The following is a 20,932-nucleotide window of genomic DNA, read 5'->3' on the forward strand; positions in this document are numbered from 1 at the left end:
CATTCCTCCTGTTCATACTAGCTGTTAAAAGATCCCCTTCAAATGTGCTTTCAATGTAAGTGATGGTGGACAAAATCCAGTCATTTGGTGCAAAAATGCATTTAAAAGTTTATCTGAAGCTTATATGAGGCCTCAGCAGTCTGGATTAGTCATATCAAGTGAATATCTGTCTTTTTAGCATCAAATTCCCCCTTTGTGTTTCCTCAGATGGTGTTTCCCCGTTGAGCTGCGGTGGAAGTAAAGTAACAAAAAGAAGGACTTTAGCACTAAAAAGTCTTTAATGTTGATTGACTAATTTCGGCAGCTGAAGCTTCATATTAGCTTCAGATAAACTTTTAAATACATTTTTGCACAGAAGGAGTAGATTTTGTCCCCCATTACTTACATTGTGCATTATGAAGGTATCTTCTAATGGTTAGTATGAACAGGAGGAATGATTATGGCAAGAAAAACCTATTTCAGTGTTCATTTGAGCTCCTGACTGTTGTTTTAAGACAGACTTTAAAAACTGTGAACCTATCCTTTAATTTAGATGATTAGATAGTAGATTTTTCTTGTCTGAAGCCTTTCAGAAGAACCTCCTCTCAGTGTGTGTTGTATTGAACGTTGCAGGAACGGGGTGGTGCAATGTGTGAAGTACAGGTCTGCATTTTTTTTATGGGGTTTAATCAAGCCTTACTGTTCACAATGACAACTCTGGTAACAGTTCATTTAACGTGTGTGGGTTTAAAATAAAGGTATTATTATTTTTGTAATGTGGAAGTCTCTGAGAGGAAGACGAGTTGAGAACATGAACAATTCACCATTTCAACATTTCAATTCCATCATTCATCATTTATTACAGCTGCTATCTGACTTTTGGCTGTATTACATTTATAATATAATATATATACAGAGTAAATCTTGTTTGTAAAGTAATATTTTAATTGGTAAAAAAAAAAAAGATGTGAATTTTGCAAATTCTGTGCAAATTCTTTTCAATTTTTTTTTCTATCATGGTTGAAGAAGCTGGCTTCAAGAGAAAAAAATCTAATAAATATTTCTGAAAACTGTTTTGTCTCTTATTTTGTTTCCACACAGAAAGTCCCACTTAAAAAGAGATGTTGAAACAGCCAAAATCAAGAGGTTTTGTCTCAGGGATACTCTCTTTTGAAATGTTGGTTGGAACCATAAGACCAATACATATATATATATACACAGATGAATGATAGATTAAAGGAAAAAACTGGTACAGGTCTGAATGCTTTACCCTTACAGTGAGGGGACCCAGTGGCTCTTTTATGCTGTGGGAGGCATTGTGCTGACATGGTTTGGGTCCAGTTGTCCCCTTAGAAGGAAGAGTCACTGCAAATCAATACAAAGTTGTTGAGTGATCACCTTTATCCTATGATGAAACATTTCTATCCTGATGGGAGTGGTCTCTTCCAGGATGACAATGGCCCCATCCAAAAACCACGAGGGGTCACTGAATGGTTTGATGAGTATGAAATGGTGTGAATCATATTCTATGGCCTTCACCAATGTGTTAGACAGCGCGCTCCACCACCATCATCAAAACACCAAATGAGGGAATATCTTTTGGAAGAATGGTGTTCATCCCTCCTGGTAGAGATTTGTAGAATCAATGCCAAGGTGCTTTGAAGCTGTTCTGGCAGCACATGGTGGCCCAACACCGTACTAAGACACTTTAAGACACTTTATATGTATATATAGTGGATATTGCACCACACTGTAGCAGCATGTTATACCAAGATTTAAATAGAACAATAGAATTTTATAATACATTATAAATAATACCTACAACATTGTAAGAATGTTGTAAATACATGAATACAGCGCACGAGAAAATACTTTTTAAGAAAACCATGATGAAATAAACACAAACTTTAAAGGTATTTATATTTTGTGTGCTTTCTCAATATGCAAAGTCAAATAAAGAGAAACATTTAGGAGAAAACAAAGAAATTATAAGAAGAAAAGAAGAAACTAGGAGGACGATGAAATGGCCATTGTTCAATATCTATATAATTTATAATATATAATATATAATTATGTAAAATAACACTGGACAAAATATTTGTGTTGAAACCGGAAATAAACATTCAACAAAAATAAATATTCTTTTAATTATTTTTTTAAAATCATTTTTACTGAGTACAGTTTCATTAGGTAACTAAAATTTGCTGATATCAGTTTCCATGAGGTAAAACAAATAAAGTAGTGTTTGTAGTTTTTTAATCACTGTTTTTATTGTGTTTTTAAAATTTGAAACTTGGAAAAAAAATCATTTATACAACTTTATAAATTTATAATAAATAATATATGTAATAGAATACAAATATACAGTACGAGAGATTTGAAGCCATACCAGGAAGAAGAAGAAGAAGAAGAAGAAGAAGAAGAAGAAGAAGAAGAAGAAGAAGAAGAAGAAGAAGAAGGAAGTGTAACAGCGCTACTCTGTGGTCAGATGCGGTGTTGCACGCAGGTCACGCAGCTGTTTACGGAAACACGTTTACGTCAACACGTGTGCAGGCTTGTAGCTTCAGTCCAGCTCTGTACGTGAATCTTTGCATGATCGCAGTGTGAAGGATTAAAAACACCGAGAGGGAGTCTTTTTTTGCGCGGATGTTTTCAAACTCGGACCTACATCCACCGTGCAGAAGAAGCAGGGCTGGACTTCAGTCTGACGATCTGACCCTGTGGAGCCTGTGCAGAAGTTGTCAGAGTACAAAAGCAAAGTTGCTTTAAAAAAAAAAAAACTGAACTGACTCAGATGCAACAGAGGGTGGATTTCTGATTTGAGGAAATATGATTTTGAGGAAAATTCAACCACGGGCCTACAGAGCTTGGCTGTCTCGGGTGAGTCTTGTTTTGTGTTTGTGTTTTTACTGGAGGAGCAACACTGCTGCTGACATATTGGCCCGGATCCTCACATAGAGTGTAGTTATTATAACAAACGAGGAAGAAGCAGCTGATCGTGTTTCCACAATCATATCTTTCACACTTCCTATTCCTGATACGCCCTAGTCCTGCCCTCCTTTTTTTATTGGCATTTAATCAAACTCTCCTGGAAGTCACTGCATGGTGCTGACAAACAGTTTACTCTATTGCAGTGGTTCTCAAAGTCGGGTCTGAGGGCCCCCAGGGGTCTTTAAGGGGGCTCCAGGGAGTCCTCAGCAAAAAGAGGAATCATTTATTTTAGTAACACAATGACAGAAAATATGACTATTTTTGGGGATCCTGGGACAAAATCTTATCAAATGGGGATCCGTGATCTAATTTGTGTTAGTTTAGGGGTCCTTGGTGTGAAAAAGTTTGACAACCGCTGCTCTACTGTACCAACACTATGATTACACTTTAAAAAGTTGAATTTTACCAATAAATAGTGCGATAAACAAATAGATTTCACTTAAATCTCTCTCCTTCTAGGTGTCGTTGAGGCAGGAGCTGTGTTTCTTCTCCTCTGTGCCCTTCCAGCCGGTGCCCCCTCTGGCTGAGACCCTGCAGGGCTACCTGAGGGCCCTGGAGCCCCTGCTGCCCCCCGAGGAGCTCAGGCACACCCGCAGGATGGTGCAGGATTTCGGCAGGCCGGGCGGTCTCGGCACGCATCTGCAGGAGGGGCTGGAGAAGAGAGCGAGACACACCAAGAACTGGGTCTGTATCTGTTGTGTCATTTGTGGGAAATGTGACAGATGGATGTGGGTGTGTTTTTTAAAGCGTGGAGAGAGATGCTGGAATGTGTTTGGAGCATTCATGGGTGGTAAAACACCACCTGCACTTGACCTCTTGTAGAAAAGTGAACTCTGACACTAAATATTTGAGTTTTTAAATGTGTTTTTCGGGTTATTTTAGTGATTAAGTATTGAAAAGCATCAAGCCTTCAAAAGTTTATCCCAACAAAAAACACGTCAATAGGGCTGCCATAAATTATTATTTTTATCATCAATTAATGTGCTGATTATTTTCTTGATTTTGTCTATAAAATATCAGAAAACAGTGTAGAATTTTCATTATAATTCCCAACCACCCAAGGTGACGTCCTCAAATGTTTGCCCGACCAACAGTCCAAAACCCAAAGATATTAGTTTATTGTATTGTATTGCATATATGACAAAGACAGACATAAAATCCTCCCAATTTAGAATCTAGAACAAGCAAATGTTTGTCATTTCTGCTTAAAAAGTGACTAAAACACTTATTTGATTATCAAATAGTTGCCGATTTATCTTCTGTCAATCGACTAATTGTTGCACCTCTACATGTTAACTTGAAAACATTCAGAAAACGCAGCCAAGGCTGGACAATCTCTTCAGTTTAGAGCTGAAAAGGTTAGTCAGTTAATTGATTAGTATATCAGTATTCATAGATTTCTTTTTTTTAGTAAAAATGCAATGAATTTCCTGGTTGTCTTTGTCTTCTATGACAGGAAATTGAATATTTTAGGGGTTTGGACTGACAAATAATGAAAGTTATCTTTAGTTGCAGACATATTTTTCCACAACACCTTATTAAAATAATTTATTATTTTAAAATAGTGTATTATTTTAATAAGGTCACACCACTGTAACTGTGGGATATGTGTCACATTTTATAATTCAGGTAAGTCTATGAAAAACTAGTGATTTTTTTTTTTTTAAGAAGCCCGATGTTGACGTGCAACAGAACACAACTTGTTGCTTGTCTCATGGCTGAATATTCCATCAAATTTAATTAAAATCTGTTAACTAGTATTTGAATTTTGAACAGGACCATAGACATAACCTCCTTGGTGAGAAAATAAATGTGTAAATTTTCATGAATCCACCATCATCTTTCTGAGCTCTTTACATCATCACTGTAGTTACGTCCCAACCACGAAGTTTACAACCTTTTGCCTGAACATTTATTTTCTGCTGCTCAAGTAATTATATGTCCTTTGCATGTGTGTGTGTGTGTGTGTGTGTCTGTGGTGTCTCCCCTGTAGATCTCAGACTGGTGGGTGCAGTTGGCGTACCTGGAGAGCAGACAGCCGCTGCCCGTGCACTCGAACCCGGCCATCTCTCTTCCCAGGAGAGATTATAATGACTGGAGGAGCCAGTTAGTGTGAGTGAACACATACTGTACTAATATAGACTAATACACACAAACACTGACACAGCAGAGCAAACACTATCCCCTCACACAGTACATTGTTAACATGGGCTGCAACTAACGATCATTTTCATTATTGATCAATCTGCTGATTATTTTCTTGATTAATTGTTTTGTCTATAAAATGTTAGAAAATAGTGAAAAATGCCTGTTTAAATGTCTCAGAGACCATGTTGACGTCTTCAAATGTCTTGTTTAGTCTGATCAAAAGTCCATAATCCAAAGAAAGAAGCTGCATCCACTGAATATTTGGCATTTTTGCTTACAAAATAACTAAAAAGATAATTCGATTATCAAAAGTTTTTTGTTGATAGACTAATCGATCAACTGACTAATCGTTGCAACTCTATTGCAAACCCAACTTTAGAAAAATCTATTTCAATGTGCTTACTTAAAGGATGAAGTAATATTTTCAGAGTGCTGTAAAACCACGCTCCATTTATTGAGAAGTTAACAACCATGAAAAATGCTGTTTATACATGTTCTGTTGTGCATTAGTAATCTTTAAAGCATACTTTGAATTTGAATTTATTTGATACCTCCATCAGATTTGACTCAATATGAATTGTGTCTGTTCTACAGATGAATTTTTCACTGTGCGTGTTTCTAACAGACTGACTGTGTTACATAATAAAAAAAAAAAAACTTAACCAAAACATGTTTGTTTCCCTCCAGGTTTGCATCCAGACTGATAGCAGCGGTGCTCGATTTCAAGGCCAAAATCAACACGTAAGTCTTCCATGTGTGACTGAACTGGAGCCAAATAAAAAATGACAACAGACATGAAATTAGCAGTAAATCCTTTTCATGTCTTAAAGGTTAAATGTGATGAGAAGTTTTAATATTTCATACTACAGAGAGTTATTCGCCACAATCAATAAAGTCAGTTATTAGCTTTATACTGATCGTACAAGCTCTGTAGTCAATCTGCAGTAATCCCCTGACGACTCTTTAATCTGCTGCATTACAGTCTCTTTCACTGGCGGCTATTTTTGTGCTGCAACCTTTCGCCCGGCTGGCATCGCCCCGTATTTCTTTACTGTATGAAATTTATTTGTGTCTAAATTTACTTACCCGCTCTGCCTGTAACAGTATCTGTTCAACACCAATAACAACATTACTTAAACGTCTCTGCTGCCGTTTCCATCCTGAACACTCTTCACCCTAAACGCAGCTGAAATACTAGTTGTAAACAGATCCTCAGTCTTTGTTTCAGTCTGTTCAGAGCAGCAGTTTGATGCAGTTTACCACATTTATAATGGAAATATTATCTAATAATGTGTTATAAAGCCAAAACTAAAGTGTTTTGGCCTCTTTCTGCAGTTCTTTTTTGTCCATTTCTCCACTTTTTAAGGCCAAAGCCTGTATTCCAAAAAACATTGTAATCTTTACTTTATTTCAGATTAACAAAATGAGCATAAAGGAGAAATATCTCCTCCAGTGGTGGAAAGTAACTAAGTACATTTACTCAAGTACTATACTTAAGTACAATCTTGAGGTACTTGTACTTTACTTGAGTATTTCGATTTGATGCTACTTTATACTTCCACTCCACTACTTTTCAGATGGTAATATTGTACTTTCTTCTCCACTACATTTATTTGACAGCTTTAGTTACTTTTCAGATGAAGATTTGACACAATGGATAATAAATCAAGCTTTTAAAATAAAACACATTGTTAAAGATGAAACCAGTGGTTTACAACATTTTTCGACGCCTTACGAAAAGCAGTGTGTAGTCGGGGTCACATTTGTTGTTAACAACTCCACCAAATAGTGATTTTTCCCTCTAAACTTCTCACATGGTTTCAATTGAATAAATGTTCAAATGATCCAATATTTCACCAAAAAACAAAGATTAGAGAAAAAGTCCAAAAACTGAAAACAGATTTGTGTATCAGAACTTTGTTTTTTCTTCTTTCCTCTCCCATTAATCATCTCATGACCCCTCAGATTTTTGAAGGGGCCCGACCCTTAGGTTGGGAACCACTGGACTAAACTACCTAACTGTATATAAAGTAGAAACTAGCTCCACCTCCAGCAGCTACAACAGTAACATGCTGCTCACACACTGATGCGTCAGTATTAATAATCTAATGATGTCATATATAATAATATATCAGTCAGAGGGACCAAACCACTACTTTTACTGCAATACTTTAAAGTACATTTTGCTGCCAAAACTTATGTACTTTTACTTATGTAGGATTTTTCATGCAGGACTTGTACTTATAATGGAGTTTTTTTTACGTTGCTGTATAGACACTTTTACTGAAGTAAAGGATCTGAATACTTCTTCCACCACTGCCTTCCTCTCCTACCAGGTGCTTCCTTTGATTCAAATGAAAAAAATCTCCATCTCTCTCTTGTCTCTGTTAGTGGCAAGCTGCCAGTGGAGTACATGCGAGGGAAGCCTCTGTGCATGGAGCTCTACCCGCTCCTCTTCTCCTCCTGCAGGATCCCGGGTCCCAAACACGACTACATCGCTCACCACGGCAGCTCCCGGCATTCGCCAACACACATCACAGTTGTCAGGAACTACCAGGTGGGATGTGATCAGATGATACTATAATAATCTATTTTTCTCTCTTGTTTACCTCTGTCATTGTTATTTTTTGGGATTACAAGTTATACGACATGGCAGGCATGTCAGATGGCATAAAATAACCTCATTGTAATGATAGGAATCTTGTGCAGTCACAACTACAGTTTTGTTTTTGTTAGCTTTATTAAGATCTAAACCAATTACAAGCGCACCAAGTCTTGTAAGCAGGAGTTACGTGGACGTACAAGAAGCTTATTTAAAGATTTTGGCAGACAAAGGAATCAAAATAATCAAAATAAATTTAATCTCAGTGCTTTTAATTTCAGATAAGCCTAAAGCTGGCGTCTTCATATCGGATCAAAACATGAGAAATGGCTGAATGTGAGCCAGGAGTCATTTCAGTTGAGGTTCTTACTTTGAACTTTGAATTTTCAGTTTGTTTCACTTGAAAAATGCCAGGAAATTATTTGGTGTTTCTATTTGGTACATGTTTGCACTGATCTCATGAGTCAATATAAATCAAACTAAAGGGGCAGGTATACTCCATCAGACGTGCCTGTCAGATGGTCCAATAGTTTCAAAAAAACCTCTCCACCCACTTCACGCAGTGAAAGGTCAGCTGTGTGGAGGTCTCAGTCATGACACAGCTATTTATTTCACTTTTGACATGAACAACTGAGTGCAACACTATGAATGTCTTCCAGGAGAGACAAAAAGAAAAATATGCAACGTTATCCCCGCATTTAAATGATATCACATCTCCTGATCTGATTGAACATAAAGCAACTTTAACATAAATGTCATGCAGCGTGCAGTAGTTATGAATGAATCACAGGGTTAAACTGGACATTTCAAACTACATGGGGTTTTAATGATACTGGTTTTTGCTCTTTTTGCAAACATGATGGTCTACAAATGGGTTATATTATAGGCCCATCTATTGTTCTTTGGCAATTGAAAAATAAAGGCTTAACTCAGCTATTTCCTGAAATAATCGATTTATCTTTTGGCCTAAAAAATATCAGAAAATGGTGAAAAATGCCACAATCACAGTTTCTCAAAGCTCATTCTCCTACCTTCATATTGCTTTTTTTGTCCAGCAAAGAGCCTTAAATCCAAATATATTCACTTTAATATTAGTGACCCTAAGAAAACCAGCAAATATTCACATTTTAAAAGTCAGAACCTGTGAACTTTTGGCACTTTTGCTTAAAGACAGACTGAAACGATTCATTTGTTATGAAAATATCAAGTGTGACGTCTCATGAGATCAAATTTGTTTTGTTTGTGTTAACAGCAGCAGTGCTGCACATGTTGGCATGCATGGTGGTGATTGTGAAAGAGAAATACTCCAGAGGCCAAATAAATCACCGCAAATATGCTCACAACTAACACAACACACCCTCTGCATCTTTTATTACATTTTAAATTACATAAGCACAAAATGCAAGGTTGTGTAGAGTTCTGTTGAGGTCAGGATGAAAGTGTTGACACCTGTTGTTGCTCAGCCGACATAAAAAGCTTCATATGTCTTAACACTTTTTACACTTTAGCAAATCATCTGCTGATAAAGGACAGATCTTTCTCCTCACACTGTCTTGTCTCTTGCTCACAGTTCTTCCAGCTGGAGGTTTACAACAGCGACGGCTCTCGAATGACCGAGAGTCAGATCCACTCGCAGCTGCTGAGGATCAGGTCTCAGTCCTGGAAGACCGACAAAGAGCCCATGGGCATCCTCACCAGCGAGCACCGCCACACCTGGGGACAAGCTTATAACCGCCTGCTGAAAGGTAGATCATAGGACTACACATACAAACCTGTTGAAGGAAGAGTGAAAATTAGAGGAATAAAGGATATAATAAGAAATAAGGCGGGAAAGAAAATAAATCAGGATAAGGAAACTTTTTGTAGATGTAAAAATATGTCTGATTTGTGTTCATTCTTAAGGTTATACTGGTGGAATTATGTGTTTTAACCCATTAATTGCAATTTCTGTACACCCAAAAGTGCTAATAATCATTTTCTAAAGCATACCACAAGTTTTTTTTAATATTCCATTTTTCATTTTCATCTCACTACGTTATCAAAATCAACTTGTAGAGGAACCTGCTTTGGGAAAAGTCATCCAAGACTAAACAAAAAAAAGCAAAAACTAAAATGAAATTAAATAATAATGAGTAAAAAGTTTGATAACCAACAAAGTCAAAAACAAAAACAAAAAAGATTAAAATTTAACAAGGTTGAATTACCCCAAATTAAAAACATTTTATTTAATAAAAACAGAAAGCAGCTTCATCAGATTTTTTGTGATAAACCTGTAGGAGCTTCAAATTCTTTACACATTATATAAATTTCACCCTGTTAGAGTTAGGTCACTGTTCATCTCGGGGTTCGACAATGCAGCTTGTGAATGAAGCTGACTCCTGAAACTCAGATGTCAGAGCTTCCTTGAACACACCACAAAGGAGCTGTGTTTCTCATCCCAGCTCTTCTCTCCATTACCCTGCACAGACTTTAAAAAAAACATAAATAAAGCTGACTAATTGATCACTGTAATGGACTGATTACTTATCCCAATCAAGTGCCTGCACATTGGTTCGCTGGCTAGTACAGAAGCGAGGAAATCAATGATGCAAAGTGTGTTTGACTTGTAGTTAATGAGCTGAAATGTGCAAAATCAGCAAGGAAAAATATGTAGATAACTATAATAATAGACATGTTTCATTTGACCAAACCACAACAAATGTCCATAATATGTTTTGATAAATTTGTGTTTGTGTGGCATCACAATAATAATTTGATATCAGACTTGCAGTTTCATATTGAAAAATGTAAGGTTTATTTTAAACAAACCTTTTTTGCTGAGTGTTTGTTTCTCTTTTTCTTTTTTTTTTGTCTGTGTCTCCTTCCTCGCTCTCTGTGTGACTCAGATAAACTAAACAGGGAATCAGTGCGGGTGATAGAGAAGGGACTTTTCTCCTTGTGTCTGGATTCTCCAGTCATGAGGATATCAGATGAGAAGTAAGCACACACACACATAATCCACACTCAGGTATTTCTGTGTTTGCGCTGTATGTTGTGTAATCCTCTGTGTGTGCTCAGATATCATTGTCCTGTCTGTTGACATTTAGTCTTAAGCAATAAGTGTCACTTCCTGTAGTGACAATACTTTGTTTGCAGCTTTGTGTCTAAAAAAATGTGACACTCGTATTAAATCTGTATGTCTGAGATGTTAAATATCACTTTTCAAATCCCTTAATTTTCTTCTTAAAGTTGAGATGAAATGAAAACTGCCTTATTTAACAATATGTGCCAAAAAAAATACAAAAACAAATCAATTCCTTTGTATTCTTATATCAAAATCCAATCATGTTTTCTTCCTGTAAAACAAAATATGACGTGTGCTTTCATAGGCTTGAACCAACCAATTTCAACCAATAATATCATGACACACACCTATCAATCAATCAGAGCTAAGCTTCATTATGACACGCCCACTTTCCTCCCAACGTTATGTCATAATCTAATAAGTTAGATACTTTCAAAATGCCGTTTCATCAGAACTTTATATATGTTTAATGTTAATATGTTTGTTCCGTCTTTGATTGACAGGTATGCCAGCCGTAAGGCAGCCCAGATTCTGCATGGAGGCGGGACGTTTTCCAACAGCGGCAACCGCTGGTTTGATAAAACACTGCAGGTGAGCTGCAGGATGATTCATGTATGACAAGAAAGAAAAAAATAGTTTACCTAACAATCACTGATACAGATTAGATTAACTCCTCCTGACTGTGTTTGTTTGAACAGTTTGTGGTGGGTGAGGACGGCTCATGGGGTCTTCTGTATGAACCGGCAACAGCTGAGGGTCCACCCATAGCAACACTGCTGGATCATATCCTGGAGTACTGGTGAGATAAAGTGTTAATACCAGTCATATCCTGATGTATTGAGGTTTTTTAAGGATAACCAGCAAACCAAACCAACAATTAATTCATCTACTTACAAGTATTATGTATCCAAAGCCTGATATATCGTATTCTGTAGACGTCTGTTTATGTCCAAAAAAATTTGTTTACAGTGCTCCGCCAGTTCTTGCCTTCTGCAAATTTGACAGGCCTTGTCCACGTTAATACGGATATTTTCCTCTACATTTTGGCCTCTCATTCACACCCACACAATACTTGTAAGTAGGATGAGTTCATTGTTGGTGTGGCTCTCAGCAGAAATCAGCAGCCTCATCTTTTAATATTTTTGTGTTTAAGACGTTTTCTGTATTGGCTCTGAATTTACCGCCCACCAAACACCAAATGTCAGTAGAATTTTGTCTGGCAGATCATTTTTTCCTTGTTGGCTGCCGTACAGTCTAACTCAAAACACACTCCTTTGTGAACTTTCAACCCATGTTGTTCATTTAACAACATAAGAAAAATTAGGGATTTTTTTCTAAAATAATCAGCAGATTAATTGATAATGAAATTTATCTCTAAAGTATCATAAATTGTGTCTCCAGTTTAATTGTCTTTTAGCTTTACATATGTAGCTGCTGAGGCCGAACTTTGGCTACTTAAACTTTAAGCCTTGATTGTTACCAGAACATCATTATTTATAGACGTGCATATAAATCTTGTTTGCCTGGGTGTGAAGTATTGTACCCTATAGGTCCAGTCGATACTCCCAAAATCCACTAGACAATGTAAACTTTTTTTTTTTAGCATTATGCTCTGTGGTCAATGAGATGCAGATTTATTTTCCATTCCAATCTGTCCAGGACAAATGTCAACACTACTTTCAGTGTGAGGATGGCAGCAAAAAGTAGCCAAGAAGATGCTAAAATTAGCACAAAAACAAAAAAAAAGATGTTCTCACATAATTTTCATTCATTCTTGTTACCAAAATATCTCATCACAAACGGTTGATCATTATTTTGAGACAGAAAAATAACTTGCCATGCGTAGATTTTTTGTGGATTTCATGAGTGTCCAACACTCACACACACACACACACACACACATTATGAAACAATGACATTAATTTGTGTTTTCTTCACTGCAGTAACAATCCAGACCCAAAGAGAGCGCCGCTGGTCCCTCTGCCGATGCCCAAGAAGCTTTACTTTCACATCGACCGAGAAATCAAGAGAGACATAGAACACGCCAAGCAGAACCTCGATATGTAAGTATCAGTTTCCTCACATGTTCTCACAAACAGGGTGGAGTGTTTTTAAGTGTGAAAGTCTCTGCAGAATACTCATGTCATGATAAGAGAATAATGTACTCGCTCTGCAGTGTAAGCCAGATGTTTGCTTTTGATTCAAATTTCAACAAAGCTGAAATGAAACGCAGGAGTGTAAACAAATTTATCTTCCTCTCTGTGTTAATGTAACCTTGGCCAAACGGAAAGCTCTCATTGGCTTAGCTGCCTTTTCGAATCCCTCAGAGGTCATTATTGTGATCTAGACCTTTCAGTCCAGTGCCTTCCCGACCACAAGACCTCATACACTGTGGTATAATTTTAGAGCGCTCCAAAATTCAGCTGCCAAGATCTAAATGGGGAATAAAGCTTTTACTAACTGTTAAATTTGAAGAGGAGATATGTAAACAATGGCCTCACAAAACCCACTTACATAATTACCTGCAGTGTAATTGGAAAATCTCTATATTGCAGTATGAAAAGTATTTTTCACATTGCCATAATTACCATGTAACAGTATAGATAATACAAATTATGAGCATGAAGGTTCGTTCTCGACCTCAGGAACACACCTGTTAGAAATGATTATAAACTGAAGCTGCATTTATCAGCTTTTTCTGGAGCTTTTGCCTGTAACTTAGGTTTCCCCCGACGCCAAAGACCATCCCTCTGAGGCAGAGGTTACGATCTCCCATATATGACCACCTCTAATCATGTGACTGAAGTTTTATACTTGATGACACCTGAGGAAGTTTATTGTGTGTGTATCCAAAACCTGATATTTTGTATTCCTCTGTGCTGTTCACCTCCGTTGTTCGCCAGCTCTTGACTTTGTACTGCATTGTTAATTTGTCAAAGGACTTCAATACAAAGAGGTTGTGATATGTAGCACAACTAGTTAGAAAAGCTCTGCACATGCGCAGTGGCGTCTGCTTTACACAGAAATACTCTCCAGAGACTGAAAACGTGATCGTTGTTATTAGATTTCGGAGCCATTTCTAAACAACTGTGCCGAAAACTCTTCATGATGAAGGAACATGTCACCCAGTGCAGCGAAAAAATAGGGATTTTTTTCTATTATCTGACATTTTACAGACTAAATAATTAAACAACTAATTGAGAAAAATAATCAACAGATTAACTGAAATTTATCGTAAAGTATTGTAAATTGTGTCTCCAGTTTAATTGCCTTTTAGCTTTACATATGTAGCTGCTGAGGCCGAACTTTGGCTACTTTAACTTTAAACCTTGATTGTTTATTCGCTGAAGAAGAATATAAGATTTGACTAAAAGCTCCCAAAAAGCTAGCGAGTGAATCTTGAGATTAGAATAATTTATCAGAAAAATGTTTTTTTTTTTTGTTTTTCTGCAGACTGATCAACGACCTCGATGTGAATGTGTTCAACTTCAAGAGGTTTGGCAAAGAGCTTCCCAAGCAGCACAAGCTGAGTCCAAACTCCTTCATCCAAGTCGCCCTGCAGCTGGCCTACTACAGGTAAGAAAAGCGATGTTGTCACTGGTTTCGGCAGATTCAAGTGACAAAATCCTGCTGTTTAGTATTTGCATTGACGCAATAATGTAACTATTCAAAGAAGACATAACATACTCTTGAATTTATCAGCAATTAAAGATACTCTTGCTCTATTCAGCACACTCGGGGGGGGTTTTACTGCTACAGCCTTAATTCGACCTCACCTTACTATGACCAGCAGCTTATGGTGGCTAACGTTAGCTAATAATAAAAACAAGTGACAGCACTGATCCTTCTCTGCTCATGTTCCAGTAAAGCTCCTCTCAGATATGCTCCCCTTTCTGTTAAACTGATGGCAATATAACATGTCGGTCTCAAACACCCCTGGTCACTTCTACATAAAAGTCTCAACAGCAGTCTTACTGGGTTGGACCCAGTCACGTTTCCGTATCACTATGAACACAACACAAGTCTTTTTACGAGGTAAAACATGGAGAGAGAGAAATGTGCGTCTTGTTTCACCTTCTAACACGTCCGTTTTAAATTTAATATCTCAGTCTTCATCTTTTTATGCACAAAACCAAAGGAAACACTGTGAATGAGTCAATTTTAAGGTGTTTAGGAAATCAATTTTCTCATATCAGATCAGTAGGAGATTGGCAACTTAACTTCCTGTCATTCAATGATTGTGCAAGTTACATATGTAGTTACGTAAGTTTACAATCCATCACTGATGCAGATTATGAAAGGACAAAAAAAAAGTCTCATTCCTGGCTATCATAACATTTCAACACACTCACTCTCTCTACTCAGCTGCCAAATATTACACAAGCATTTTCTCTCTCCTGAAAATCTTGTGTCATGTTTGAACGAAGCTGTTAGATGTGATTTAAAAGTCACTAAATGTCTGAAATGACAAAATAAACCAAAAAACGTTGTATTTCATGTACAATGTTTTGCTGTTCGGAGCATTCCAGGGAGTTATGTCTCCTGTAATTTGCCCAGTTCCACATAAGTTAGTGATTTCCTACGATTCCAAGAATGACTTTCAACAAATAGCAGAGAAAGAGGATGATCATGTAGTTTCCTGTCACAGCTGGACAGAAAGTTTTTGAACACTGGGGTGAGTCTGCTACCCTGCAGCAAAAAAAATATTCTGTATTTGGATCATTTGTTTCCTTGTTGTTTGTCTTAAAAGCAGAGGACTGATTTGTGATTGTGATTGAAAATTGAAATCTGCAGTTTTGAGCTTTAAGATTTCACACAATGTTTTTTTTTTTTTTAAATTTAATTTTTGTTTGTAGAGTTCACAATGAGGTCTGTCCCTCCTGTGACATCGCCACTCTGAGGATGTTTCGAGGAGGAAGAACAGAGTACATCCGCTCGCCCACAAATCAAACGCTCAACTTCATACGTGCCTTTGATGATCCAACTGTTTCGGTGAGAGCTCGTTCGGTTTCAGGTGCTTCAATAGGGAGGAAATTTGGTATGTCTTGTAATAATCGTGCGTATTATTAATGTGTTGCAGCGTGAAGCAAAGCTGCAACTGTTAAGAGAAGCTGTTGACGCCTACACAGCTCTGACTAATCAGGTAAATACCAAGAAAACTAAACCTTCAACAGTATTTGTCATTTATCTGTTATTAACAGATAAACTCTTATCTTTTATTATTTCATGTCCGCTGTCGCCCGTCCTCTGATCCGTTCAGGCGCTCAAAGGACACGGCATTGACTGCCACCTGCTGGGGCTGAAGCTGCAAGCCATTGAGGAGGGACTGAGCATTCCCAAAGTCTTCATGGATACAGCTTACGGGCTGGCGACACACTGGAAACTACGAACTGGGCAGGTGTGTTTGTGTGTTGAGAGATTTCTTTGACAGGAAGTATTTAAAGTCATGTAACCCATCAGGAAGTTGGAATTTTGTTGTTTTTGTTATTTTAGATGATACTGTGAATAATTGAGAGAGAGTTCTCTATCAGCAGTTTTCAGGTTGTTCTGGAGCATGTGATGGTCTCTTAAGATCGCACATTTACTGCCATCATTATGCATTTTGGGAATTTCCAAAGAAGGACACGTAGATCTGGAGTTTAATTTGCTTCCCCAAGTTCAGCTGTAAACCTACCAGCTGATTTGGCTTTAGTTTTGTTCTCGATTACCGGAGCTCATGTGGTTTTTATGGCCTGTTGTAATTTCCCCGGTTTTATCAGTCACATTTTGTGTTATCGGCCTTTTACAGCGTAGCTACTTGCTGAATATACTGTGACCTCTTGATTCCAACATCATGCTGCTGATCAAAACACTTTTCCTTTACTTCACCTTTTCACACTTTATTCAGTCTAAACTGTTCAACATATAATTTACATGAATAAACACACTACAAGTCAACATTAACATGGTATTAATCTTGTGTTGTAGATTAATTAGAAGAGGAGTTACCAAAGGGTCTTTTAATATCAAGAACACCCAAATAGATTTTGCTTGCAATACAGTGTAGTCTAATTTAAAAGGTTTTGCCCCATTAAACTCAATTCAACATGCTTTTGTTAATAGATTTGAATTGTTTTGTAATGACAGCAGCTGTTTATAGTTAAGGTGAGGTGATACGAACAGCGTGAAGAGCAAAATCATTTTGCAAAGGAGTCATCCTCATTTGTTTTTTTTTTATTGGGCAGACAAATTGCAGTACTGAAAGTCATTAATCATTTTCTGGAGATTCCCTGGAAGTTACTACATTGTTTCACCCAATTTTGGGGTCGGAGATTAAATTTTCAAAGCAACTGGTACTTGTTAGGTGTCCACGAAGGCGTCTGCGCCGAAATGTCTGTCTTTGTGTTCAGCCATGTAATTTAATGAAAAGATTTCTGAGACATCTTTCAGAGTGCCAAAGCTTTTTTAATTTTTGGATAAAAATATGTACCATCAGACTATAAAGATTTATACCATGATACCTATCCCTTTAATCTCGATTGGATTTTTAATATTCAATATATACATTTTTTTTAAATGAATTTGGTGAAATATTTTGATATGTCACATATTTATTGCTGGATTAGCCAAAAACAGACATTTTAATCATTAACATTTTCTCATAATTAGAGCACATTCTCTATAATTTAGAGCACATAGGTATTGTCTTCAAATGTTGTGTTTTCTTTGACCAGATCAGTTTAATATCATGTATGACAAATGATGAGAAATGACCAAAACGATTAATTGATTATGAAAATACTTCATTCATGTTTTCCTCTCTCTCGCCCCCCTTTAGGTGCCTGCAAACACAGACAGTGTGATGTGTTTCGGGCCCCTCGTTCCTGACGGTTATGCCATATGTTACAACCCTCAGGCAGACCACGTCCACTTTTCCATAACTGCCTTCAACTGCTGCGAGGAGACACATGCAGAAACATTAGCCCTCACCCTGAAGGACACCCTGTGTCAGCTACAGGAACTACTGCAGCCTACCGTGTAGCGCTGCTCCTGCAGTTTGTCCGATGAGAAAAATATTTTGTCTTGATGAGGCTTGTTTTTGACATGGATATGTTCCCAAGTATGCCACTTGTAACGCTTCACTACAGCAGTTGATTCTGAAAGAGCATTAATGACTGAACTTGGTTGCTCTGAGGTGCTTATGGTGCTTTTTTTATGCTTTGGATGAAGCACTTCATCTCCTACCTTTTTATTGCAAAAGCTGAGCAAGCAAGTTGCATGTAGTTGCCACAGTGGAAGCGTCTAACACTGTCTTTTGGATGAAAACAAAACAAAGTCGAAGCCTATCTGACACTCCAGCATTAATCAGAACAAGCCAGAGCATATGTGTTTAAACTGACTGCACTTCTTTTACCAGGCATGAGATGACGAATAGCCTTCCAGTGTCATCTACAGAGAGAATATTTGATTTATATGTTGCACTGCCACCAGAGTTAATTGACAAAATGTTTATGGAAACATTTGATTTTTGCAGGTTTAACAAGTTTGAGTTTGAAAAGGACCAAAAGCCAAGAAGCTGGTTGTCATTGGTGATTGTGCGAAGATGTGACAGGTGCTTTTGTTGTTGAGATGAATGTGATGTTTGGCTTTGGCCCCCTCGGTGGGGCGTGTTCGCTATCAACTTGCAGGGCTGGTTAATAAAGCCTGTCATCACATGATTTACTTGTTTAAATGCTTTCTGTGTGTGTGTGTGTGTGTGTGTGTGTGTGTAATAACTATGAGTGCCTGACAGTGATTGAGGGGGAGGACAAATTCCTCAGAGTTATGTTTGTTTTGTATTAACTGGTGCGCAGACGTTATGGCATCCCTACAACAATCAGTGAGCTATTTAAGCTCTGCAGCAAAACACAAGACGTCATGCTCACAGTGATTTCTGCAGCAGCTACGAGGGTCAGGACACGACGACCAACAGGGCAAACTGAGCAACAGCCCCAAAGGCCACATATTCATTGTGTGTCAGTTTGATTAATTGCAAATATGTTAAGGAATATGCACCAATTAGATGCAATAGTTTACTGTATTATAGAGGACCCTGTGTCAAATGTATATGGTGTATATTCCTAAATAAATTTGTGTTTATTCAAATTAGCACAGACAGATGTTCAATAAGGGCTGCAGACAAGTTTTTCTTCTACTTGTTATAGAAATGTTTTATACTTCAAGACGGATGTTTAAAAAAATACTGCAGCTAAACAACTCTTTGATTCGGAAATGTAATAATGCAATACAGTGATATTCTGCAGAAGCACCAACGTTTCCTGATTCCACAGATTCCACTCGAGCTCAAGAGCTTCTGACCGTCAAGTTGTTAGAACCGTATTGTTCAAACTTCCGGTTATTCTGAGCACCTCTTGAAATTTTTGCCCTTGCTTAAGAGTTGAGCAAGTTTGAAGTTGAAGTTAAAAGTGCTCTGATTAATTGAACATGACAGCTTAATCTACTGATGAAAAATAAATGATGTGGTCGAAAAGCTCAGGAACAAGCAAGTAAGTTGCTTTTGAGTAGAGATTGTTTTGTCAACTACTTTTTTATGACTTACTGAGAACTGCTTTATTATTCGTGTATGTTTATTAGATAATTTCATATAGTTTATCATAGTAGTTCATTAAAAAACTTGCCCACATGTAAATAATATTAGCAGATACAATAGTTTTTTACAGATTTTATAGATATTTATACTTGAAAACAATGAGAAAAACACCTGCAAACTGCCCATATACCTGATGAAGTTGAGACACACCGAAACATAAGTTAATAAGTTTTCAAGTTGCATTTTCCTCACCTGTTGGATATTCAGGTATCTGACAGCAGACAACAGTAACTACAAAAACAGTGAAGTTGAGAAAAAAAGGATTTTGAAGTTTCAAGGTGTAACATAAGTTAAAACCTTAAACTCTGTCAATAAAACAGAAGAAAAGTCATAAAATGAGACACTACAGTGTGTTTGGACAATCAAGTTAGGCAGGTTAGATTTTAGCTGGGCAGGTTTATTTGTATAGCACATTTCAACAACAAGCCAGTTCAAAGTGCTTTACATAAAACATAAAAGGCATCAAGACAGAATGTAAAAGCTACACAAGGTCATATAAAAAGACATTTAAATACAATTTAAAAGTGATTAAATAAGCTGAAATAGAATAAGACAGATAAAACATTAGAGTAAAAGTTACAGTGCAGTGTAAGATATTAATAAAAAGCCTCATATTTGATATAATAATAGGCAGCGGCAAACAGAAAAGTCTTCAGCTGTGATTTAAAAGAACTGAGAGTTGCAGCAGACCTGAAGTTTTCTGGGAGTTTGTTCCAGATATGTGAAGAATAAAAATTAAATGCTGCCTCCTCATGTTTAGTTTTGACTCTGGGGAAAGAAAGCAGACGTGTCCCAGACGACCGTAGAGGTCTGGATAGTTAATGACATAGCAGAAGATCAGGAATGTATTTTGAAAACCAGTCAGTGCTTTATAAACCAACAGCAGTATTTTAAAATCAATTTGTTGACAGACAGGAAGCCAGTGTAAAGATCTGGGAACTGGAGTGATGTGATTCACTTTCTTGGTCTTAGCAGAACTAGTTTATCCCATAGACAGGCTAAGCTATGAGTTAGCTAATATTGCTCTTTGTTTTCATTATGATTCAATTTAGCTACTGTCTTATTTATGTGGTACAACAGTTCAGTAAAAGTCAGCACATTTTTTTATCTTTGGTTTTTACATGTTTTGTTGTAATTTTACATGTTTTTTTATTACATATTTCTATGATATAATCATTTTCATGTGGTAAAAAATCAGACTCTGGTCTTATCTCTGGTATGTATTGGATAAAGTTAGTTAATGAACACAAGTGCCTTTTGACAGAATATACCTTTGATAGATCAAGATGTTAATTGATGTTGTTGATTAGAAAAAGAAGCATCTCAATAATAAGATTATTAAACATAACTCTACTATGTTATTACTCCTTTTATTAATACTTTATATTAGTGGTTTTCAAAGTGGGGTCCGGGGACCCCCTGGGGTCCTTGAGGGAGTTCCAGGGGAATAATTTATTTTCACCATAATTACATTCATGAGTAACACAATGATTGATTGAGTTGATTGATTTATTGACTG

At 37.1% G+C, this 20,932-nt stretch overlaps 1 protein-coding gene and 1 long non-coding RNA gene across 2 annotated transcripts; one reads left to right on the forward strand and one right to left on the reverse strand.

Moving 5' to 3' along the window:
• Positions 1 to 2,467: 2,467 nt before the first annotated feature.
• cratb (carnitine O-acetyltransferase b) lies at positions 2,468 to 18,481 on the forward strand. Its single transcript, XM_044335468.1, has 15 exons — positions 2,468 to 2,859; positions 3,430 to 3,654; positions 4,964 to 5,082; positions 5,806 to 5,859; positions 7,510 to 7,675; positions 9,291 to 9,465; positions 10,606 to 10,696; positions 11,288 to 11,375; positions 11,483 to 11,583; positions 12,728 to 12,847; positions 14,238 to 14,360; positions 15,641 to 15,776; positions 15,865 to 15,927; positions 16,045 to 16,182; positions 17,602 to 18,481. Exons 1-15 carry the CDS (start codon positions 2,809 to 2,811, stop codon positions 17,803 to 17,805), a joined length of 1,854 nt encoding a protein of 617 aa, XP_044191403.1. The 5' UTR covers positions 2,468 to 2,808; the 3' UTR covers positions 17,806 to 18,481.
• On the reverse strand, positions 17,873 to 19,882 carry LOC122969617. The gene is made up of 2 exons (XR_006399063.1): positions 19,359 to 19,882; positions 17,873 to 19,260 (listed from the first exon to the last, which is right to left on the reverse strand). It is a non-coding gene; the product is annotated as an uncharacterized LOC122969617 (long non-coding RNA).
• Between the last annotated feature and the right edge of the window lie 1,050 nt (positions 19,883 to 20,932).

The sequence above is a fragment of the Thunnus albacares genome, chromosome 19, assembly GCF_914725855.1.
Source record: "Thunnus albacares chromosome 19, fThuAlb1.1, whole genome shotgun sequence".
NCBI lineage: Eukaryota > Metazoa > Chordata > Actinopteri > Scombriformes > Scombridae > Thunnus > Thunnus albacares.

Bases quoted from the DNA above. Each gene is read 5' to 3' on its own strand.
- cratb (XM_044335468.1), top strand. From the start codon at position 2,809: ATGATTTTGAGGAAAATTCAACCACGGGCCTACAGAGCTTGGCTGTCT. The intron at 11,584-12,727 runs GTGAGATAAAGT...TCTTCACTGCAG, and splicing joins GATCATATCCTGGAGTACTG to TAACAATCCAGACCCAAAGA. The intron at 14,361-15,640 runs GTAAGAAAAGCG...TTTTGTTTGTAG, and splicing joins CTGCAGCTGGCCTACTACAG to AGTTCACAATGAGGTCTGTC.